This window comes from Psittacula echo, assembly GCF_963264785.1.
Source record: "Psittacula echo genome assembly, chromosome: 3".
NCBI lineage: Eukaryota > Metazoa > Chordata > Aves > Psittaciformes > Psittacidae > Psittacula > Psittacula echo.
Genome location: NC_137736.1, coordinates 57,623,356 through 57,648,892, shown reverse-complemented (window position 1 = coordinate 57,648,892; position 25,537 = coordinate 57,623,356). Strand labels below are relative to the sequence as shown.

The following is a 25,537-nucleotide window of genomic DNA, read 5'->3' as shown; positions in this document are numbered from 1 at the left end:
ACTCTTCACCAAGGAGGATAGATGGGTTTGTTCTGATAATCCTACCCTGATTTTCTGTTGACTCCTGCAGCAGTGTTTTAATTCCTCTTCACAATTTTTCCATCCTAGCACAAAGGAAAGCAATAGCAGCAGGAATATCATATCCACCACAAAATTCAGGGAGAGCAGCAGCTACAATTTTCTTTTTTACAGTCTTTTCCAATAAACGCCATGGATTTTCTTCTGTCTCTTTGCTATCAATCTCTTCATAGGATATATGTGCTGGAGGGAACACTCTAATCCACACTCTGTGTATATTTAAAGACAGATCAATAGGAGAATGGATGGGAAGTGACAAACCATGTTGAGTAAGCACATCATTAGTTCCTGTGACTCCTCATTGGAAAAATTCTCCCTTAAGATTAGCCTACTGCCATCACTTAGTATTACATTTCGTATACCAGTGAATATTCTCTCCTGTTTTCCTATTCCCTCTCCGAAGCGTAATGTTCCGTGTACAGATAAACAGCCTTATTACTGAAAATAAGCAAAAACTGGACTTTGTGAACTCAGACAGCAGTAATAACGAACATCTTATTTTATTTGTAAAAATGCTTCCTGCGAGGCAACATTGGTTCAACCAGCCCACAATAGTAGAAAAATGGTCAGACTGAACCACATTAAAATTTTTCTGTCTGCAGCTAATTTCTGCTGGTTAGATGCTGTTAAAAATCACTCTGCTTTGAGTTAAAGAAATTAAGCCTAGCAGATGTTTATTCATAATTTAAGCTAGTTAATAATAGAAAAGTAATATGAAGAGAAACCAAAACTCTATTTCCATTAAAGTAATAAAAATTATTATTATGGGCTAATAATTCATGCTAATAAAAAGCTGGAACTTTTAAAGCCAGATCTTGCACTTTCAAGTATTTTTGTTTTAAGGAGAAATACAGACACGTAAATGTTATTCAAGATGTCAGATCATTAAAACACCATGTGAAATATCCTGGCAAGATCATTCATAGGCCTACCTACCAGGCAAGATATGAAACTGAATGATAGCTCCTGTGATTAACAAGCCCTCTGGAGGCTCTTACAGAATTTCTGATACTTGCTGGTGTCACTTTTCTTCCATTTGAGGTGCTACTAGTATCACTTGTTTTTTATTTTTTCTTAATTTAATAAGATGAATGTTATTCTGTCTTTTCTCCCAACTAAATAAAATGTTTTATAAAACAGCCTTAAAAAGATCATTACCTTCTTATTTGTTTCTGCTAGCTCATTTAAGCATCATAAAGAGCTAACATTGCATTTTAAACCACAACACAAAATAAATATATTATTAAAGGAAAATAAGTGACAAGAGCACACAATCATTCAAATTAATGAGCTCTGTCCTTTAATAATAATTTTTTAACATTCCTCCTTACGTATTTTTAATTAATGTAGCTCCAACATAGCTGCAAACATGCAGTTAAGAATTACTAGTAAGAGCTTTGTCAACTCAAGAAACTTTTCCAATTACCAATAAAACTTCTTAATATTAACAGAGTAACCAGCATATTATCCTATTCTCTGTGTATACAAATACAGGTAAAAGAAGAAAATCAAAGCTATCTTACAGTATTGAAAAGAAGAAACAATGAGATTTTATCCATTCTACTTTTTACTTTTCTATGCTGTACCACCAGAAATCATACACCACTTCTTACTGAATCTGAGTGAATGGGGTACAAAGAGTCTCTTTAGTTATAAACATAGAATAAGGCTTTGCTGGAAAAAGAATGGAAATAAAAGAAGGCAAAAGACAAAGTGCATTCTTAGCTGAAAGAACAAAGATGTTTGGAGCATAAAAACGTAAAAATTAAATTTTCTAAGATTTTTTTTTTCAAGTTCTTAATCAAAAGAGGCTATGCATTTTGAGGATCAAAACTAGAAAAAGCCTACCTTGGAATACATTGTGAACTAACTTAGTACAGCAACATTAGCGTAGAACTCTGTACATCAGCACTTTACACCACATGTCCCTGTAGACCAAAGTGAAAGCATACTTACATCCCATCTTAACTATATTTATCAGTAAACCTGAAGGGTCAGATGGTAAAAGCTGAGATCAACAAAGTAAACCTGGCACACTTTCTTTCTTGTTTTCAAACATACACTTGGATTAATTTCCTGTGCTGTGTGGGCTTCCAAGAACAAAATGAAATATTTGTTCTCAACAAGTCTATAAAATAGTAGAGTTTAGATTAATTTAAAAATACCAAAAGAAGCAGATGTTTTTATTCCTTTCTCCTCTGGGACAAGGGCAGGGGAGAGAAGACTGAAATGCAAAGAGGCAACTTATTGATATTTAAAGAAAAAGCAATTTCAAGAGAATGAATGTCTAGTTACTGAAGGAAAGGATGATTGCATGGGGGAAAAAAAGAAAAAAAAACCCACAGATTTCAAACAGAAAATGTAACTAAGAGATGTCCATCTAAAGAAAGTTAAAAGCAATATATCAAAATTACAAGGGTCACAGTTGGATTGAAGAAAATACTCATATTTTTAGTAAGTTAAAAAAAAAATCGTTAGAAATTACAGAGGGAAAAAGGCATCTTCTTTTACCAGAAACATTTGCATTTCAGGAATACATAACATGCAATCTATTTCAAAAGAAAGAACACTTAAAATAAATATCTGAAGAAATTAAGTGCTGTGTTTTATGAAGAACAGCATACCATGAGACAGTAAGAATTCTCCACTGACAAGGACTGGCCCATGACATGCATTGACCTCCTGGGGATTTGATGCCAACATGGAAGCAAATAGCTGCCTCAAAGCAGAATTTACTCTGTCTTTACAGTGGTGAAAGTTTTGAGAAAATTACAGTTTACAGTAAATGCACTTCATTTTCCAACAGGAACCTCTTACTTCATCAGCTTTTCCCATCATCTATAACTGCAGGAGGCAGAAGCCCTTGCAGTCTGCTCTCCTGCACACTCCCTGGTGACTAAGGTAGCAAAGGGCAAGGGGAGATGGAGAAGGAAAGATTAAAAGATGAGGACAGTGGGGTTGAGGAGGTTGTGGGCACAAGATCTACAGTTCACGTTCTGAGAAAAGTGCTGTGCAGGAGGAGCAAAAGGCACACTTTCAAGTGGCTTTTGTGAGTAGTCATAACAGATAAAGTGCTGCTTCTTTCTTCATTAATGTAAGAAAATATGTGAAAATATAGCTCTAAACCTTGTTTAGTGTGTTGACACTGTCTGACGTTGAACCTGTATTGCCAATAATAATGAATAAAACACAGGAAAATGATAAAAACTGGTAAAAGATGGAGAGCAGCAACACTGAATAAAAATCCATGAGAGATCTCTCCTACAGCAACACCAATTGATTTCTCTAACAGTGATAACTGCTAATGGAATAGGGAGAGCAATGTGTTGAGAAAGCAGGACTTCAGGCACTAAAGTTATAAACATTGAATGTAAGGTAAGCTACTATTACATAGCCTAACAATATTTACATTGATCTCTTGGAAGAGATCTCTGAGGGAACCAAACAACAGTCAAGTTCTGATTCTATGGCAGTTATTTCAAGCTTATATATTCATAGTTTAAAATTTACTCTGGTTGTAGCACTTGTCATTCCTACAGGTGTTATGGAGAAAAAAGATAATGTCACGATGCAAAAGGTGACTTTTCACATTATAAAATTCTAAAATTCTACTTATAAATATCCATTTATACCTTTGAATTTGAGTAAATATTTTTTCTGCCTACAACAGAAATTTTTCCTTGATTTTTCACAGGAACAATAAGCTAAAGAGCTGTGTTAAAGCTTTTCCTTAGAAATTACTGGAAAATACATTTTGCTTGCCTTTGCTTTTCAGTTTCAAGCCTTTATTTCCTTTTACACATAAATTTTTCCAAAGCAGCTTCCTAGGATGAAGCACAAAACCACCCTTTACACACATTAAAAACCTGATTTTTTTGCAATTTCTAAAGGTTTGCATACTTGTTTTTTTGTTGTGTTTTTTTTTTAAGGAAAAAAAGCTGCATTTATAAGTATTAAGATTATTTTGGTGCTGTGCTGCATGTCTACATCTATTTATAGTAAAATCTAGTCCAATCCCCCTCCACACTTAATATTATATCTCTTTGCTCATCTATAAAGTACATAGAGGCATTTTTAGCTTCATAAATAAATCACTGTTGCTGAACAACATAATCTAAATGTCTAAAGCATCTGCCATGTTGTGTGTACCCATTATTGATATTTGATTAAAAGGTGTTCAACTATCTTACAATTTTAGCTGGTAACAGGATGTATCATTAAAATACACAAAGGATGTGGAAGACAAATGAGCATGTTGGGATATATTTGCAATGGAATACTTTGAAGACTTAATTTGATTCACTTCTCTGTTTCATACTTGTGTAAATCAGGTGTGATTCAACTTGGACAATTCACTGACAGATTGGATGCTTACATGAATTAGAAAAAAAAATAATACAAAAATTGTTCTCCCTCCAATCTTATTTTAAGATAATCAGACAGTGTTTTCAGTTCAAAAAAGTCAGTTGGAACCTTGTGCTGTTTCGGACATGTTTTCCATCCTTAGTGCTGATGCAGTGCATTTTCATTGGGTTTGGTACCTCAAGGCTTTGGAAAGATGTTGCAATATATATTTAAAGTTCCCTGTCCTTTCACTTCTTCATGTTAACTCATACTCAATTTCCTCATAAAATAATACAGTAAAAGAATTTCTAAATGTCAGTCATTAAAAAGCGTGCTCAGTTCAACCTTTTAAAAGTACACTAGATTCATTGTTTGAGGTGCCCTAGAGAAAGGAATAAGGTAAAGAAAAAACTTTGGTTATCTTAAAAAAGAATTCACTTAAAAAGAGGTTTTACACTCCTTTTATAACCCAGACTTATTTTCATTCTCACAGCCAAATTATAATTCTGTTAAAATGCTAAAACTCTAATAGATCCTGATAGAAAAATACACAAGATCACTGTAATATTAATATAACTTGCCAAAATCAGTTACAATTCAGAACAATTTCCTCACATGTATCTTATTCATGCCACTAGCAACACAGATAGTACACCAAGGATTCACATACATATATTAAAAGTATATTAAAGCCCACCAACGAAACCTTTCCTTATGCTCCATTTACAATGTAGGGGAAAAATAAAATCAAAGTACAAAGCTGGCTTACTTCCAGTATGATCAGCACGTAGACACCTACTAAGATGACGGACGCAATTGTTACTTGTGTCTCTATATTTGCATGGAGATATTGATGCTTCATGGAGAGAGGAACACTTCCAGGCCCCTGTAGGAAAGCTTGAATGTTTATGAAGATGGTGCCTCTGGTGGAAGAAAAAAAAAAAAAAAGAGAAGTTGTTTTGCTTATTTCTGGAATGCAATACCATTAGTTTTATTTATGCATTAATTTTATGTTCAGTACCTATAAATATTTGTGCATGTGTTGTATATTTACAATTGCAAGCAGCTTTCTAACATTTCCATTCTACACCTCTAAATAGCATTGTTTAGAAAGCAACTCAAGTACAAACCAGCCTTGTAAACCCCTTTAAAAAGCAACCAAATGTCATCCTTTCCTGCCCCTCTGAAACAGACAATGGTAGATTATTTTTAAAACATCAGCTATTCTTTCACAGTCAGGTCTAAGTAAAGTGCTGTTTCAACGGATCATTTCTCAGTCTCTCTTAGCCAACCTGTTTGGTATCTGAAAGGTTCTTGTTGTGATGATTTGCTGATTTCTTCTTGAACTTAAAGATAGAGACCAGTTGTATGCCACCTGAAAGAGATTAAGAACATTTGGCAATATTAAAAGTCAGTGAAAGTGATATATCTCTGCTGGAGGGTTTTATTCCTTTTTGTTCTCTCTCCTGTCCATTTGGGAGAATTTAAGGCAGGACATAACACACATCAGCCTAAATTAATCCACCTGATTGAAGCAAATGCATTCCATTACTCAATCAATGAAGTGAGAGACACATCCAGGAGGTGCAGGAGAGACAGGATGCCAAATCACACTTTATATTGACTACAAGGAGCATCTAAGACTCAGAGACAACGTGGTTCACTCCCAAAAATTGCCTGGGAAGAAAACCAACATACATAAGATAGAGATGATGAAAGGCCCAGGAGTAATGTCATACCCCCAGACATGGTTGAATTTCAATAAACAAAATTACTGTCTGCTGATCTTCTAGAAAAAATAAATTAAAAATATCTTCAAAAAATAAACACTTTGTCCATTACTACACACTGATATTCACTCAAGGACCTAAATCCTATGCCTGCCCTGACCCTGTATGCTACAAAGTGCAATAAAAAACAGCTTAATCAGCCAGCCTAGGACATCTGACACATTGAAGTGTCTGACGAGCAGGGAAGGTTAACTTGGGTACCTACTCCTTCAGTCACGTCAGGACATCCACTGACGTGCCAGCAGAGGTGGGCTGCTGCAGCCAGCTCTGCACTGGCTGCCCAAGCAGCATGAAGGCTGCTTGGGGATTGCTGCTGACAGCACAGGTCACAGCAGCCTCCTCATTGTGGGGTTATGTGGTTTAAAGAGTAATTGCCATTATGGTATTGTTTGCCATGTTGAGTTAGCGGGACTAATCTTTTGCTGTAGACTTGAGATAGGGTGAAAGCAGGAATATTGACGGCATTGTTCAGCTGTGCTGTCACTGGTAGAGGCAGGCCATCCCGTCACGTAAACCGAATGGCAGGCAGTTGTTTGTATGTCAATGCTGTGTATTAAATTAAGAAGCTTATTTTTATTTTTCAGTGATAAACAATGATAGGCTGTAAAAGATCCTCCTTTGCCAAGTTATCTGGAAGAGAGGAGCAGGAACTTGTTAGAAAACATCAACAATGAGAAAGCCTTAAGAGAAATAAAGCAAATAAATGTGACACATTTAAGAAAAGAATTTGCAATAAAATGTGAAAATGTATTTTAGTGAGTGCAAAAAGGCACTTTGCACTTGTTTCTCTTTCTAAGACAACTTTTGAAATGTTGCCAATTTTAAACACAAGAATTTCCATGCTAAATGTCAGGCAAGGGGCATAAATTTTACAAAATTTTAATACAGGAAGCTAAAGGAAGTCTTACACAGACAAAAGAATGTGTAACTTTACTCTTATTAGAACAAGTTTTTTAATGCTGACATTGACACACCTCACAGCAGGGAAAAGCGCGACAATTTAATCTGCACAATGGTGGTGGAAATACAAGCAATAAAACACATCTCAAAAATTTAAAGACCATCACCTGCTGCTGGTGTCTCCTCCTTGATCCAGTATCTTCAGACTGGCTGATTTGTACTACAATGTACTCCTCTGTTTGGTCATCAACTACATCTTCTACAAATGGGCCTCCTATGTCTAACTTCAACAGGGAAGAATCATGAAAATCGGTCAGATTCATAGCTGTTAATAAAGTTGTTAAGGTGTAAATTTCCAGTAAAAAATTAGTATAGGCTGTGCAAATATCAGTAAAAAGTGTAGATTAGTCAACTTATATTGAAAAACGTATTCTTCAGCTAAAATGCTTAAGAAACTATGAAAAGAACAAAATAGATGCCTACTTCCTCACCAAGCAGCACTTTTTTGGCCAGGTTCTATCCTTTTCTAGGTTTTTTTTTAAACCACCAGTGGTTTTATCTGATGCTGTACACGTACCAAGATCCAAATTAGTATACAGAAATACATGTAGAGGCAGAGAAGTAAGGCTCTTTAAGTGCTTTTGCCAGGTGAAAGGCAGCATCAACTCAGCAATTTAAACGTTACAGACTTTGTATTGGGGAAAACACTGTGGAAGCTCCAACCATGGGGAAACTAAACAATAGCCAATGTCCTATTCATGCCAGAGGATTTGCTTTCTGGTCAAAATTTTAATCACCAGATAGAAAGCCAAGGCACCACCAAGAAAATAAAAACTCTTAAAAAAGGAAAAGACTTGATTTTATGCATACATGTTCTGTTGAAAGCATGCAACTTAATCACATGCTGGAGTATCTTAACACTTTTAACATCTGATGTTTAATTGAGCACACTAAAAAGAGTGAACCTGTTCCAAAAAAAGCCATACAAGATCATACCTACCAGAAGGATTTTCCCAGAAAGTCATTTTTTGTCCACAGAACTCAGGAGATTTTAACGGGAGAATTAAAAATACAGTATAGTTAGAGGGGACTCAAAGTAGTACTGTGCCCTGCTTCCCAGTGAGCCCCAGTAGGGCCATCCATGGTAGATGAGTCTTTTGGGGGGAGCTGAAGTATATAGCCCCAGCTGGGAAAGCTTTGTGACATTATGCATGCAGGAGTCCTTCATTTTTAAAAGAGCTGCATCTGTCCACATTCTCAGCAGAACTGAATCTAGAGAAAAGATTTCTCTCACAATAACCCAAAAAAAGACCCTACCAGATCTCATGATGTTGCAAAGTAGTATAACTGTCACCCCGCTTAGCCCAGTAAGCAGAGCACTCAGCACCAGTGTCACACATGCCACTCCTTAAGAATGAAACTCCCAAGCATCTATTTGCTTAAAGGAATCACACAGAAAATATAAAAAAATAGCCTTGGATGCAACAAATCAGGAGACCACCTCTTGTCAGGACAATTTAGACACACAGCACTTAGCAAGCATAAATACAAATTACAACAGTTCTTTTCTGGTTCTGAAGAGTTTTAAGTGTGTTTTGGCATCACCATTTTTCTGTGTCTAATTAATACATAATATTAGTTTCCACAGGAGCTATAGCTATACCTTTAACGAGACGTTAATTATACCTTCTAAAAGGCCAGCTGACCCAAAGTCATTAACCCGATGATTTGGGTCACCTTTTGACAGTCTGCCTTTTATTAGGAGTGTAGCCAGTAATTTATGTCTTGAAAAGCTTCAGGTGCATATAATTATAGACGCTTCCTTTTAAGCAATACTTTTAAAATAAATCCTGTAATTACCTAGATGACACATTCAGGAGCTATTATAAAAGATGCTTAAAATTAAAGGGGGAAAGAATTAAACCTTATTTTCAAGAAGAGTGGCTCCTTCCTTCTTTTCCTATAAAGATGGAGATACTTAAGAAGTTTTTCCATTCCTTTCTGTGCATTTATAAAATTATCAGAAAAAGTCCTAGCAAAACAGGTTCTCCTTTGATTGCAAGTGGAACTGAACATCATTCACCAGTCTGCATTGAGGCTCTGAAATCCAATCGGAGTTATCTTTCTCCAAACAATATTTAGAGACTCTGTCATAATTCCATTGTTATACTGCAGCAGATCACAGCCTTTTATGAAAGGTGGAATCAAAATAAACGAGGAGAAAGTTTCAGCCACGCTTATAGGAATCAGAATGAAATTCTTTTTATTAAGCTACTTTTCAGAATGGTTTTGTTCTGCCTTATCTTGGTTTTATATTTCCCTTAAATTGCCAGAATGTGATTTCCTCTATATTTAAATCACTCAGATGTGACTAACTTGTGGGAAAACTATCTTTTTACTTCTAATATCCCCTTTTGTTCTGCTGGGACTTTTTGCCTTTTCTGAACCTTTTTGTAATGTGGCCTCCAATGTGGGCCTCTAAAGCAAAAAAAATCTTCCTGACAAGATTTACAGCCAGAGCTGTCATTTTTTATTTCACTTCAGCTAAGATGCCTCATTTTTATGTAGTTCCATTCTTGAAATTATATTACTGCTGTGAATTATCCTGTCAAGGGATCTGGCTTTGTGTATGCTTTGTACACCATTACACAGTGGCTGTCTATATTTACATCTGGCTCCAGCCTGGATCCACTGCTCAGAGCTAAACCTGTTTTTTTCTGATCTCGGTTTTCTGACTAGCTGCTCCTAGAAGGTACTGAAGAGTGCGTGAGTCGCCTCGTGTCACTTTACATCTTTTTAGCTTACATAGCCAACACAACAAAATGGATGCAGTGGCTAAAAGTTTGAATTGGGATTTGTTCACTACAGTTTATAGTTCTGTACTGTGGACATCCGCATCTGAGTTGGTTACTCCCTTAACATCAATGAAAAGAGAGTGCTGTTAAGACGGAATTCATTGTTTCATTTTAGACTGCCACAAAAAGATGAGAGGAATCACTCATGAGAAGCATTGGTTCTCTCTAGGAACTATAAAGGGAGCCTGGGATGAGTCAGGCATAGCTGGGACGAGTCACATCTTAAATACTGAGTCTCTACTCTACCCTCCACCATGCCATTATTTCAGTATGTATAAAGCTAGCTGCAAAGCCATGATTGACAGAGATTCTCTTATATTTGCATGCAGATGGCTGACTTCATGCTTTCTTTAACACCTACTTGTATATCTTACTCTGCCTACTGTAAAACATACCTTGAGAATACTATGTCTATTGATTATTTTTCACCAGGTTTTTGAACTACCCGTATAGTATTGATCTTGATTTATGACCAGGTCACTCATGCTAGTTTCTCTAGGATATTACCATTTTAAAGAAAGTATTTTCCATGGGTCTTAGCATCTATTTCTACATATTGTTCTTAACTTAGGTTATTTCTGCATCACTCTCTGCAGTTTTCTCTTTTGATGTCATATCCCTGTTTGTAGCTTATGAGGTCATCCCTTCACAATATACCAAGTTGAACCACATGCTTTTCTGCAGTTATTGGTTTTCCCATCTGAAGAATGTAATATTTTTTTTTCTTTTTGGAGTGTCAGCAATTTGGTTCCATTTTTGTCTATACTGGATCCATCCCTTCTCTCTGTGTTCCTCCAGTTCTAGAAGTTTTGTGAGTCCTTAATAAACTCTCTTTTCTACAATATTTTCTCAATATACTTTGAGATTCTGCTTCTTTGTCTGCCTTTGCATGTTGTCCTGGTCTTCGCTCATCTACTTAGCAGCTTGAACATTGCAGGCCAAAATGCTTAGTACATTTCCAACAGCATCAATGAACATAAATGATTTTTAAATGTATTCTGCAAGGAAAAATGATGCAGAAATATCTGACAGTAGAGAACTAGAGTTACAAAATAAAAGATGAAAAAAAAAATCAGAGGGGAAAAGAACTAAAGATATTAGAGAGGTTGTTTCATTCATCAAGTTAACATATGCTCCATTGGAGAAGAACGCATCTTTAGAACCTCTGTGGAAGCTGAAGGGTCTAACAAAATCTGACTACATTCTTTGCCTCACAGTCTTTCTTTCTATACATACCTCTTGTTCAAGGAGTGGGTATGGTAATTTTTAGTGTCATTAATGATCATGGCATGATTACAAGTTTTCCTAGTGACCTTTTCTTGCTCCATGATTAACACAGTTGCAACAATTTTCAAACTCATGCAACTTCAGGAAGGAATTTGATAATAGGGTCATCTTATGTCTGCTCAGTCTCCCTATAAACTTCCATATGTGGAATTGTTCTAAATAGTTTCACTGAATCCAAATGAAATGAATTCTAAATAGTTTCACTGAATCCAAATGAAAAAATTCAACATATTACTGTTATTGAGATACATCTTCTAATTTCTGAATTTGAGATCTTAATCCTGAACTGGATGTGATGACATCCCTCAGAGCTACTGAAGAGGGAGGTAAGTCAGTGACAATGGCCACTGGCTAGTGTATTTGATATGTCTTGTTTTATCTGATTTGGACTAATCAAAGACTTGTTCAGCCATGACTTGAAATGATGTATTTTCATTAAGTTGTGTCTTGCACATAAAGAGCAATTGAGTAAACAGCCCTTCAGATTGGGTGCTGTGCAAATGTATACCTTGCAAAATGTCAGCCCTTGCTCCAAACATTTTACTGAGGAGATATCAAACATTTAAAGCAAATAACCAGATGAGGAGTGAAAGGCTTTAAAATGTATTTGTAAAAATGCGAGCTCCTTGTCCAGACTCAGAATTCACAATTCACTCCCCATTTATGATCATGTTTCAGGTCCAAGAGAAGAAAGTTCTGAAAACCAGTCTGAAAAGGGAAAATTATATTGGTTCACCTAGGCTGATCTAGCTTTCCCTCACCTATAATAGGAACTGGAACAAGTACAGAAGCTGAGGGGGAAACACAAGATTGTTACTGAAGCACTCACCAGGGACAGAGTAAAGATGGAAATTCACAGCTCAACAAGGTAAGCGTGAAAGCCATTGCACAGAAATGCGATGGAAGCAGTTTTATTTTTTCTTGCAAAAATAAAATATTTCTAATATAGAGAAGTGTAAAAATAATAATAATTTTTTCAGGTGCAGTGGAAGAAAAAGGCACTGTTATCAGGGACACAGACACTTCTTTAAAAAACTGTGACGGCGTATAGTTTTATTGCATAATTCCTTAAAAGCATCAACAAATACCCATTACTTTTTAATTTCATAAAGCCTAGTTCAATTCAAAAAGTTAATGCACAGTTCTGCTCCAGCTGTCTGTTCCCCTCTGCTGGAGAAAAAATTCAAGTTTTGCTTAGATCATGGCAGAAGTTATTAGAAACTAAGGAACGAACATGAAGAATATTTAGCATTTCAGAAGATTCTTCAAGCCTAAAAACCAATGTAAGTTATGGAGAAGAACATGAATATATCTTAGTCGATTGATCAATTTGTTCGACCAGTTAACGGAGATAAGTTACCTGAAGGTTTGAATGGCCAAACAGTTACAGAAAATAAAAATGTTTCTGTTTTAAAATAGGTACATGTAACTAAAACTAAGGAATGCTGGAATTTATTCACTCTGTGTATTTTCTTCCATTTTATAATCCACTTTCCAAAGGCACATCATCCTATTAATTATTGATGCTCTGCACTTAACATGCAACCTTTAAGCATAAGATCCGAGAAAAAAAAAAAAAACCAAAGAGTTTCACACATTTACATCAATAGGAGCATTGAATCTTGCTTCTTGCAGAAAAGAGTCCTCTAGTTAGGCTTCAAAACTTACTTTTTTCTGCCACTAGAGAGCTGACTGTTAGAACTTTAAAGAAACTAATTCTGAAGTGTTGTTAAGAAGGAACACTGTTACCACTATTTTGAAAAACTATGCTAAATCTGCTGAATTTGTATCTTGTGCCATAGGGAAATCAGTATTAATAAAGAAAAAAGGCAAAAAAAGCAACCTTAGAAACTCAAAAAGCTTCTATTAACTCACAGGAGGCAAGATACTGTTCAAAAACTGCACCCAACACACCTCAGTGCTGTATGCCAGGTTTGTATCCATGGGGATAGGCAAAGCAAAGAAAGATACAAGTGGGCTAATAAAAACTCATATAATGAGAAAGAAAACAGCTGGAGTAAATTTAGACAAGAGATAAAGGTGTAGAAATATTAACAAATGGGAACTAACAGGAACTAGAGCAAGTGAAAAAGTGCTAAAAGGATGTCACCCCCATACCAGCTGGTGCAAGTCCCTCCCAATACCAGAGACAGAATGTCCTGCCTCTGAGCAAGCCTGAGATCTAATGGATGTGACAGAATAATCACAAATATCTAAGTGACACCAGGATGACAATGGATATGAAGTCCAAAGGGGATCACTTGATTTGGTTTTTAAAAATATTTCAAACTTTGTTTTGATTTTTCTTCTGTATGCAGACACATCACATAACACACACGTCCATAACACACAGATCAATGTGCATGGGCACATGAACTCAGAAAAAAGTACAGTGGTTAGTACCCATGCGGTACTTCTTAACAGCTTCTGGGCATATGCAAGAGTTAAAAGGTGTTCATTTGCATAATTTGGCATCATATGAGTTAAGAGACTTATTTTCCACCCAAAGCAGTCTCACACAATAACCTCTAAGGAGTTTGTGACAAGGACTACTGCAGCAAACCTGTCAGACTACCATGAAATTCTTGTAGACATTCAGAGTAGCACCTAATGTCCACTGGGAATACTGCAGTCTGTCAACCAGCATAAATCACAAATTCAACACTGCTGTGTGAATGGTTAATCTTATCCAAGCCTAGACAAAAAGCTGAATACTTTCTTCACTATGCAACAAAGTGGATGACAACTACATGAGCTTACTTTTGCACGAATGAAGACTGGCAGCAAGAGCGAAATTATATTCAGAATTGCTGGTGCCCTTTCCAAACCTCATTTAGAAATGCAATCTGTCTCCTTGACCCTTCTTACTTGAATTACCACATCACTCTGAAAATGAAGCATGGCTTTGCTGGTTTGCTTGCCTCTCACATATTTTATCTCAGCTCTGTGACCTCAGGTAGGAGACACAACATCCAGTTTTCGACACACGACACAAATTAAGAATCTTCAGTTTCACGTTTGTCGCGTAAGAAAGGGGAATACTGTATTCTGACTGTCTGACACTTATTTTTCTCAAAGCATCTTGACATGATAGGTAAATGTGAAATATAGGAACACCTGTTTGAACTTAAATCTCAATTCCACCAGCACTTCCCCGAAACAAACAAAAGGAATAGCTGGTTCCAGAGTCAGTGTGTACAATGCAGAGGCCATGGTTCCAAACCAAAATCTGTTGAAAGAGAGGAAATCCCTAAGCTATGCTTGATAACTTGAACTTAAAGACCCAACAACACCCTCCCTTGGCAGAATGGGCCATGAAAGCTCTGGTGATGTGCAACACCATATATATATAGGAGCTTTCACTGGGATACTTCCGCACTCTTGGCTTCATGCAAGCTGAACACAAGGACTGGGTGGGCACCGCAGGGTGCCCCAGGTGGGTGCCAGTCCATATGACTTGGATAGGGAGCACAACTGTGGCCTGTATCAAAGGATAAGTCTAAGTGAAGCCCAGGCTCTGAGGACACCCAGTTTTCTCAGGGTGTAAAACAGAAAACAACCACCCACCTAGTTCGACCAGTTTACCAAGGAAACTTCAGTTGAGTTTTGTGGGGTTTGAAAGAAGGATACAGAAACTTTCCAGAGGTGATACTGCCAGCATCTGCCAGGACATACCTTGATCTGGATAAGTGACAAATAAAATCTAGGGCAAGGATAAAAAACCAAACATTTATTAATAACACAAAAACTGAAAAACTGAAAAATATTATCTCAATTATCTCAAATACATAAAACAAAGTCTTTCAATCTGTACATTAAATTGTAAGATTGCTTTCAGTATTTTCAGGTATGTTTACACCACAGCTAAAAAGAAGCCCTGGGATACTTAACAAACAAGTAATATTCTTTTTGTAAATTTACTGCCAAAGTCAAATATTTGATGTATTTTATCCAAGCGTCTCTTAGGACAAAGTTGTAATCTTAAGAATCTATCTGGAAAGCAACACTCACATCTGAGGCAATAGATTTTCATCTTTTTTTTTCTGATACAGGAGCTCTGCAAGACAAAAAATGGGTCCTTGCAGCAGCTAGAAGGATAAACTCCAACCTTTTGAAATGTTTCTCAAGTCTTGCAGTCTAAGATTTTGCTGATTTTGGAGATTCTGGAGCTGCTTCCCTCCCTGTGGCCTTCTAGCTTCCACACCATGGAGCACTACCATTGCTGTTGCATCCTCCCCAGCATAGCTTTTCCTATGAATATTCCTCAGGTGTTAGGCAGTATCTAAAGACTCAGAGACTCATCTTAAATTCAGCAAGCAACCGTAAAGGACATAAAGTTTGAGTGCCAGCTGCCTCCTCAGTCTCAGCTGCTTACATTACCATATTGTCCAGGGTGGTGGCTAGTGCACCAAACAGTGGTGTGATTAAGCATGAAGCCCTGAACAATATTTTCATCTTTTTGCCGTCTCCCACCCTCAAGACATTTTTCTATTAGCTAAGACAACATATCACACCTCATTTTGAACTAATTTTAAAGAAATAGAATGATTCTGTGATTCTATGGTTCTGTGAAATGAAGGCCAGGGGAGGATTGCAAATCCAATACTTACAGAGCAGACAACTACAAAGATAAAAAGGCCTGAAACTTTTAGGAATTTTAGACAGCATCTGAAACATAAGAAACATGAATTTATTATATGGCTAATTTAAAACAAATCTTTTCTGTTCTCTTAGTAGCTCTGACATTTCCAAAGCATCATGGTAAGCATTTATAGGTGATAATAGACCACATCAGAGTATGGACACCATAACTCAGGGTCAGCAGGGGCTTGGGAAGCCTCAGTGACTATAAAGGCTCTTGCCCCAGGTTTGCTGCCAGCCGGGTCTCATTGTACAGGAAGGTTTTCCCCCCAGGAAAGCTGAATGAATGCTGCAGCATGAGCTGGTGCCAGGACCTGGAGCTGCTTCTCCACTGCTGTTGCCAGCTATCGACAGATCCAGAGCCCCATCAGCCCACGCTGGTTGCTCCCAGGGAGGCAAAGGAGCACTGGCCATTACAGGGAGGTGGCATGACCAAGAAAGCATAGCTTTTTTGCATAGTGGGGTGGTGTCATCAATGACTTTCTCAAAAATTGGACTTCTAATATACATCCTGAAAAGTATTGGGAAAAGACAGTTCGAGAGCTTTAAGTATCTTCTGGTTGTAATAGTGCCTCTTTAAACCAAATATACTTCATGAGCATCTCTAGATAAAACAACTAGCAAAACTAGATTTTTTTTCCATAAAATGTCTGTGCCCTTTGAAGGAATACACAGTTCTGGAGATGTGATGACATCAAATCTTCTGAAGTGTCAGAGCTTACTGGGTTAAGAAAGAATAACTCTAAATTAAAATTAGATTAGAATGTAGATGTTGAAAATGCATGCTCTCGAATAATACATCTTAAGATTTGGCACTTTTAAATTGCCATCTTTTTTAATATTACCATAAAAGGCAACTCTTAACTAATTTTCTGGCCGCCCAACAGTATGTTACACAGATGTCTTAATTTACAGAACTCTTTTCGGTAATATGCCCTTACTACATCTTTTCATTAATAGGAGGTATTGATGTTCTTATTCCTTTTTTTTTTTTTTTTTTTTTGCAAAAGTGAACATTCAGACATTGCTTTTCTGACAGAATGATGAATGTAAGGTTTGATTTAAGCCTGATGACAAGCAGGAAGGAAAAAATTTCAGGTTACTAGAAAAATCAGTTGAGAAGGGAACAGTACAATAAATAAGTGCATTGACAGATGCTATAGAACAAAATATTAAAGCAGAGTAGTCTGAAGAGAGTCAGAAATAATTTTTAATCACAGTGGAAATAATTCCCTATAGTAAGTTCACTGATTGAAAGCAACATAAGTGACTGGAGACCTATTTTTGAAAAAATTGTTTTCTAAAGATCACTTCCTCTTTATATTTCTCCAAATACACAGGAACAAAAACCCAGAAGGTAATAAAAATGTGTTGCCACAGGCAAACAGATAGGAAGGGCCTACAATAAACTATGAAACACAAGTGCTAGTAACTTTATGTAAACTTTTGCGTAGCATGAAAATCTAGAGAAGACAGAGCAAGAGGGGATGGAAACCAGTAAGGTGATTTCCAGAAATGCCAGGTACCCCTGCTCTACTGAAAAACAAAGAGGGGGAGGAGAAAGAAGAAAATAAAGGCTTGAAAAAAGAGGAATGACAACAAAACCGTTATCAGCACTTCATAACTGATAGCTTCTTTGCCTTCCAGTATCTGAAGGGAGCCTATAAGGATGCTGAGAGGGACTTTTCATTAGGGACTGTAGTGATAGGACAAGGGGTGACGGATTCAAACTTTAACAGGGGAAGTTCAGATTGGATATAACGAAGAAGTTCTTTACTGAGAGGGTAGTGAGGCACTGGAATGGGTTGCCCAAGGGAGTTGTGAATGCTCCATCCCTGGCGGTGTTCAAGGCCAGGTTGGACAGAGCCTTGGGTGAGATGGTTTAGTGTGAGGTGTCCCTGCCCATGGCAGGGGGGTTGGAACTAGATGATCTTAAGGTCCTTTCCAACCCTAACTATTCTATGATTTATAGGAAATACCTAATGCCAGCTTAGTCATGAATCCTCTACCCTGCTTGTCTATTGTCCCTATTTCTACATTACAGTTCTATTCTGGTATTTTTGAGAATTTATTGTGTTATGAATTACTAAAGTCCAGACCAGATTGGTTTAGGTTTAATGTACTTAATATTTTCTGTTTTCACTTTGAAATTTTATTATTATTATTATTGAAACAAGAAGCAACAATAACTTGATTTTAAGCTTTAAATTTCATAGCCACTTGGCTATAAATAACAGAAACTCATCTAAAGGAGCTGGCAAGGTATAATAAAAAAAGCTTTTGAAAATGGTCACTTTATTAAATGTAGAATTTAGAAAGCCTTGTTCCTCCCATCTGTTTGTTTTCATGGCATTTTGTATTAGGGAAGCAGCGCTTTTAACAGCTTACATTTGAGAAGTGATCAGCCTTTGACTCACCCGTGGCTTGCAATCTGTCTCTTGCTACAGCACTAATCTGGCACAGTGATACAAGTAGAAACCTTGTGCCAAATTCTGTGCTGATATATGCCTCCAGCACAATCCTATTTGACTTCAGTTGGAAACGCATGAAGTACAAATCTATGAAGGATTTCACTCCCAGTTCTAAACCAAATGACTTTTAGTCTGGTCTGCAGGTGGTGTCAGGCAGTTTAGCTCCATTTATTATCTCAGCAGGGTTATGCTGATTTACAACAGCCAAAGAGCTGGTCCCATATGTACGAGCCGTGCTATGGCAATGAAAATATTTCAAGGGAAGTTCTGCCAGAAAAACACTCTACTCCCCACATTATAAACCTACGTTATACTGGAAACAATGGATTCTACACTCCCGCTCAACACCTTTGTTCCATTAAATACCAGGGAAATCTACCATGAGCGTGAAGAAATTAATCTGCCAAACTTCTTCACATATGCTCATATTGCACTAGTTGCAGCCACTGAAATTCTCCTGCTCCATTTGTTGAGCTGCAGTGCAGGAGATTGGCACTCCACACAATACCACATGCACGATGGAAGGAGGAAAACAATTGTGAAGTGATTAGCTAAGATAACATACAAATTGGGAAAAGATGCACTGACGTCTCATTGGAAAGGCTCTGTGAATCAACGTGGAGATCTGCAAAGCTATTTGCAAAGGCCAAACCAAACTAGTAAAAAGTATTAAAACTCTGGAAGGGGCAGAGAATTAGTATCCAAGAGTAAAGGTTTTGCTAGTTAAATCTCAGGCAAAAATATCCGAAGAAAATTTGACCTTAACTTCTTATTACTTTGGTATCTTCTTAATACATTATCAGATTCAATTTCCTCCGTGCCTAAAATGAGGTAAAAGACTACTTTGAGGTAAAAGACTACTTTAATGTAAAGAGTGAAAAACACTAAAGTACTTAATGATAGAAAATTATCAGGTATATTGGACTGTGAAAAAGCTACGTGAAAAGCTACTATAACAACTACAGAAAGACTGTGTTAGATACATACTTTAATTAAAGTGAAGCATTTTATAAAAACAACAAAACACCAAACAAAGTTGTGGAATCAACCAAGGGGTTTTTAAGGAATGGTTTCAAAGAAATGTTAGAAACAATACAGAAGGCATTTAATTACAAAATTAGAATAGGTGTTATGACTGATGCTTGTAAGAACAAGGAACTATTGATCGTTAGGTAGAGGTTATACTCAATTTCACCAGGTTTATTTAAAAATTGTCAATGGCAAGATACACCCTAATCATGAAGTGTTATTTTATTAATTTGCAGAAAAGAAATTATTTTCTCGATATCTATACTTAAAAACTAATCCCTGGAGAAATTTAAAAAAAATTAAAAAAAAAAAAGAATGGAAAAAGAAGTAAATTAATGTTTTAATTCAGACCTCATCTTTGATAAATTGAACTTCACATGAAGGTTGTCCAAGATTTCATATCTCTCAGAAGAAGCAGATCTGGACAAGCATGTAATTTCATTTCCCAGTTGAAACCTTTGCTCAAATTCTGCAGAGCTGTTGTCCCATGAGTCGTCATCTGTGGTAAAATCTGGATTACGAAGAGCCATGCACTGCAACCTGTCACACATTTTTGGGGAACATAATAAAACAAAACAGCGGTTTATTTTAACAGGTGGTAGATGTAACTGATCTTGCATATCCTCAGGTTCACTGTAAGAGATTTTAATGGAAAAACTGATTGACAGAGATTTATGCAGTACAGACTGAGCTCCCCTTGGTGACACAGCTGGGTAGACTGGGAGCAAGAGCAAAGACCCTGTGATGTTTAGGTGCACTTGGGAGAACCAGCTCCCTAATGCACCAGCAGATGTACCTCAGGATTTGGTGTGTAAATCCCCTATAAGGATTCCTTCTATAGCTCTGCTGTGTCTTTCACTGTACCTGATGTAACACCACATGGAGGAAATAAGAGCATACAGCCTGCAGTTGCCTATCCTTAGAGCTTTCTAATCAGCCTAACCTCAGACTTTACATCCTTCCCTTCCCCATTTCTTTCCACTCAAGGTCCTTCAGGGTAATTCTCTGTTTACAACCCCTGCTATTCACTTTATTTCCCAGCAGGTTTGGTGTCAGGATATAAGAAAGAACCATGCACAATTAAATAGAAGAGAGCTTAGAAAAAGATATTTTGAGTGAAATGAAAGCATCTCACCCATTTTCCTCTGAGGAAACCTTCAGTAGTGGTGTCTTCTCTGTAAAGCCAGTGTTTTTTGACCTTGAGCTGAATAATTTGGAAAAATTGAAGTGATATCTTTGAAGGAGAAAAAAAGACAAAATTAAACACAATGAAAACAATAAATCTGAAGTACAATGATTGACTACAGTTCTACATAATATTTGGTACAAGTGCATCTAACTGGTTAAATACTCTTTAAGAATGGTGTTCACCTAAATCAAGGTTTTCATTAAGCTTGAACTAGTCATGATAGTTACTTCCTTACGGTCATGGAGGATGCTACTTATTCATAGAAGTTCACATTAATATACTTCCTAAACATAAAATAATAGGATCATTTCTGTCCTGTAAATTTCATTTGAGACATGGGTCACCAGAAATCTAATACGTACAGCAACCTCAGCACCCTTTGTGTAGGGAAGAAAGCTTTGTCCTGCAGCACAGTCCTTTCCAAACAGTTTCAAGTCTTGGTCCTGGTGCTGCATAAAATTAATAGAGAGTAAACTACCTCTTGCCATACTGCAGCTTAGCACTGTTAAGAAGTCTTTTGCTAAAATATAAATCCCATCTTAAGAAACAGCTGAATAAAATCAAGCACAATCATAGCGGTTCAGCTTTGGGGCAGGCTTCTGGGAGAGATTAATTGAGCCATTTTGCAATACTCAAGACCTGGGTCTTCCATAGACATTTCCCATCAAACCACCATTATTCAGACACACTCTGATTTATTCTGTTAAAAACTGTCGCCACCCACCACCAGAAAGTCACAAAGAAATCTGCTAGACATACAGTCAATAAGCAGATAGTATTATTCCCAGGGACACTTGGAAGAAACCTAAAATTTCTTCTGCTACTGCTGGACTGAAAGGTGAAAGAAATTATAAAATCATAGACAACTAATTAAAAATATACATATATGTATGATAATTCAATCTTCTAAATGTAAGGACAGTCCAAAAAGAAGGATCTGTGTATTTAACCTTATAGCAAATGGAAGACAGTGGAATTTCTTGTAATTTGTAGATGTATGTGTGAACTCACACTTTGTAAAATTAAAACCTCCAGTTAATGCTTCAGCTTGCTTGTTTAGTACAGCTATCTATCTATCTAGTAATATTCTAGGTGTGGAGCAACCAGATATGGTTATATCATCTTTGAGTGGCACAAATGTCATTCAAACTCTGCTGTAAGCACCGTATTTGCAATCTCAGCAGAAAAGGATGAATGAGTTATAGAGACTGAATTATCCAGTACCTCAGGTCAAATGTTGGGAAGATTACAATTCAGGTGCTACATTGCACTGACACTTCATCTGTGAAGAGATGAGTGCATACTCTGAAGCTATCTAAGTGCTTCCATTTTTAAACAGGAGAATAGCATTCACACAAAAAGTTTAAGTGGAGAAAATCGTGTATTTTGAAGCAAATTCTATTCTAATGTTCTCATGGCCTTAGATGTAAAAGATTACCTAGAGCTTTTACAAAATATAATCCGTAAGGGTAGCAAAAACACTGTCAGAACTTTAAATGTGTGCTCACTGAGCATTGCTGATATGCTCCTGATATGCGGGCTAACTCCTGCATCCCACTATATTCAAAGTTTTCATCCAAAGGTGGCGATTTTAATGGTGGACCTTGAACTTGCACAGTCAGAAATTTAAGTCATGCAAAGACTGATTAGCTGTTTCTGCTTTTAAAAAAAATTCTGCCACTCTCCACAAAAAAAGGCTCCAAATAAAATATATTGTATGCTGTTCCAATCTAACCTCATATTGCGCACACCATTAACTTTTCCACGCTTACTTTTCTTCTTTTTCTACTAGCACATGTACACTCTGAGATTAATAACCATAAAACTTCCTACAAAAACTTCAATTTCTTCTAATTGTTAGGGCTTGATACCAACACTGCTTTGCTTTACACAGGCATACATATATCTACTGACAATCCCCCACCTCAGCAGGTCTCAACCACTACTGTGAATGACCATTATGCACAGAGAGCTGAAGGACAAAGCAACCACAGCAATGGCAACCATAAAGGGAGAATAAAAGGTTGGTGGAAGGTTGTTTAAATGACAAAACCTGAGGTAAAGGATCAAGAATGCTAGCTAAAGGCATCATTTTTGCTTTCTTTTTGCACAATTGTTATGCTCACCTGCCAGTATAGGTCTTGCCACTTTTAAATGGAACTTTAAAATGTAGAGTTTTACAGATTGCCAAGAATAGCAAATAAAGTAAAAATGGAAACGGTCTTCAAATAAAATGAAAACAATTAATACATGACAACATCAATTTGCAGAGAGTAAAAACACATGGACAAGAATAAGCAGCAGGAAACAGCCAGGCTCAACAAAACAAAAATAATTAGAGAAAAAACAGAAGAGCCTCAACTCCCTCATGATGTGATTACTCTAATTAGAGAGTGAGAGTAATACAAACAATAAACCTAATCAAGGCATATAAGAATCTTGAAGGCTGAAAGCCTAGAAAGGAAAGTTGTAATATCATGAAAAATAGCATGGGCTATAAAAACAAAAGTAATCCCTAAACAGAGAGACTAACGCAAGCCCTTCTGTGCCCCTCTTACTTCTGCAGAGACACTATTGGTGAGAATTGGTCACCCACTTCATTAAAAGATAACACATAAGATAATCATCTGCAAACAAAACCTAGGAAGGCTCAAAGACCCCCTGCTATTAGAGGAACAAGTCTACAGTGCTCAGAAACCTTCTTAGCATCATTCTTGGTGCTCCTCAGCCCTGCAAGTGGATGGCAATTGACATTATCTAAATAAAGGAAAGAAATCAATGTGACACTTTTCAAAACCTAGGATAGTTTACACTTTGAAGGTTCTTTCACAATTCAAAGAGCTAGAAACTTTGGTTTTACCTAGATGCTAGAATGGAGTTCAATCCATCTCTATTAAGCAATTCAGCAACATTACAAAGGAGCTAATCAGGAGGTCAGCTCATTAGGCCATTGCGGATAGTCCCATTCATAGGATGACAGGACTGCTCTGGATTTATACTATGTACAGTTGAGGAGCTGGTAAGCTGAACACCAATTGTGTTCAGTGTTCTTCTATCATGGTTCAAACTCAAAAATCATTAGCATTTTATAAATCAAACATGAGACATAAAATATGTGCATTTACAAATGTACACATTTATATGTAGACAGGCACATGGATCTTCACACAAAAAAATACCATTCTCATTTCCCTTTCATTCAAAATTCATTGGAGAAAACTAAAACCAAAAGCTACAGAAAAAAGTATTTGAAAAGGACCTTTTTAAAGACTTACAAAGCATCACTCATATGGAAACATCCATGTAGAACTGACATCAGGAAAAGAAGAGCATATCCCGCCTCCTCTACAACCACTGCTGTGGCCACATTCTTTCTCACATTTGTTACAATTGGGCATGGTTTTATTTTAATTAAGAGAAATCTTTCAAAAAGAAGATTGTGTTCTTAACCATTTGGATACTGCTGTGAATCTTATATACAGATTCTGGCTCTCTCTGCAGGAGTATAGGTTTGTTCTGACGAAGTGTGGTTTTTGAGCGGTTACTTGCAGTCAAAGTCATACTTTCCAGTTGCTAATCTTTCAAGCAATTACAATTTCTGGCTGTCTCCATACAGCATTGTAAGAGGGCTGTCCACACCCTAGATGAAGCCCTAGTTGCCTGACAGCAGCTGAAGAAGGATTCCACCTGCAACACACAGCTGTTTCCCATTACCTGCAGGTGATAACTTCCAAAGTCTTCAGGGGACTTTGGATGAAGCGAATAAAGAGAACTCTATTCCTGTTGTTGAGCATGAAACCTGCCCCACAATCACATTTTTAGGCATTTCCTAATGTGCCACTTTAAAGGAAAGGTCAGGGAAGACTTTGTGGTTGCAGCTGTTGTTCAGCAATAAGCCACCTTTCAATCCCAAATACACTACAAAAGAGGACACCAAAAGATGTAAGCACCTAAAAAGAAAAACCTGAGGAATGAAAAGACCATACTCATCCTAGTTAGCTTGCAGACACTTAAAATAGTCACTCGGTTTGGCTAGAACCTATTATTTAAGCTTTTCAATACAAGGCTAATCATGCCACACAATCCATTAAGTTTTCACTTCCTATAATAAAAAGCATACATTTTAAACATCAGCTAATAAAATGCTTCATCTGCCATATGCTATGTCATGCATGCAACTATCAGTAAAAGCATTTCTGTAACAACAGAAAGCAATAATTCCTACATCTACAGAAAGGATTTGGTCAGATTTGTAGAAGAGGTGAATACGGAAGCATAAGTATTATGCAAGACCATCAACAGTTTTGAACATAACTTATTGGAAATTTTACTATATCAAAAATTAAAAGCAGAACCTTTTCAGGGAAAAAGAGTGTTAAACATGCACAATGCAGAAACAAATTGGAAAGCAGAGAGCTTTTTACAAAAGAAAAAAAAAATCAGAAAAAGAAAACACCACACCAGTTTTTGACCCTATTTGAAACACATTCTTCCACCAAATATGGTATTTGTCATTTTCTGTTAAAGTCCACTTTTGGACAATGGTTATATGGTACAAATTGTGCTGACCAACATCATAGCATTCAGCTTTTAAACATTTACTGTATACTAAGCAGCTGTTAGCATACATCTATCAACATTATGATATATACATGTTCACACAGAGAGACAAGCCTCCGTCATGTCTTCTCCTCAGTAGCAGCACATCATGGGGAACTGTTATGACTACCCATCACAAATGAAGTATAGTCAACTGATATACTAAGAGTCAAGGGAAGGATCAAAGACTCCAGAGCTTACATCTCTAAACAGGCTCCAGACATTTTCTGATGACTGCTTTATGATAGCATCAACTAAATCAGCAAATAACCTCTAGACCCTTTAAAAGCATGCATCATTAAGATGTCAGAAAAATTTAACAATGAAAGCATTACTTAATACAGACTCATTTTC

At 36.8% G+C, this 25,537-nt stretch overlaps 1 protein-coding gene across 1 annotated transcript in view; it reads right to left on the bottom strand.

The window, feature by feature from the left end:
- Window positions 1–25,537, bottom strand: part of OCA2 (OCA2 melanosomal transmembrane protein) — a gene marked incomplete at both ends in the record, with an annotated part of 171,283 nt that overhangs the window by 129,666 nt on the left and 16,080 nt on the right. The window contains 7 exons of the mRNA XM_080614470.1: window positions 5,192–5,345; window positions 5,715–5,797; window positions 7,280–7,437; window positions 14,885–14,957; window positions 15,865–15,922; window positions 19,747–19,935; window positions 20,531–20,629. Coding sequence (XP_080470596.1) covers window positions 5,192–5,345; window positions 5,715–5,797; window positions 7,280–7,437; window positions 14,885–14,957; window positions 15,865–15,922; window positions 19,747–19,935; window positions 20,531–20,629 — 814 coding nt within the window. The remainder of the gene's footprint in view (window positions 1–5,191; window positions 5,346–5,714; window positions 5,798–7,279; window positions 7,438–14,884; window positions 14,958–15,864; window positions 15,923–19,746; window positions 19,936–20,530; window positions 20,630–25,537) is intronic.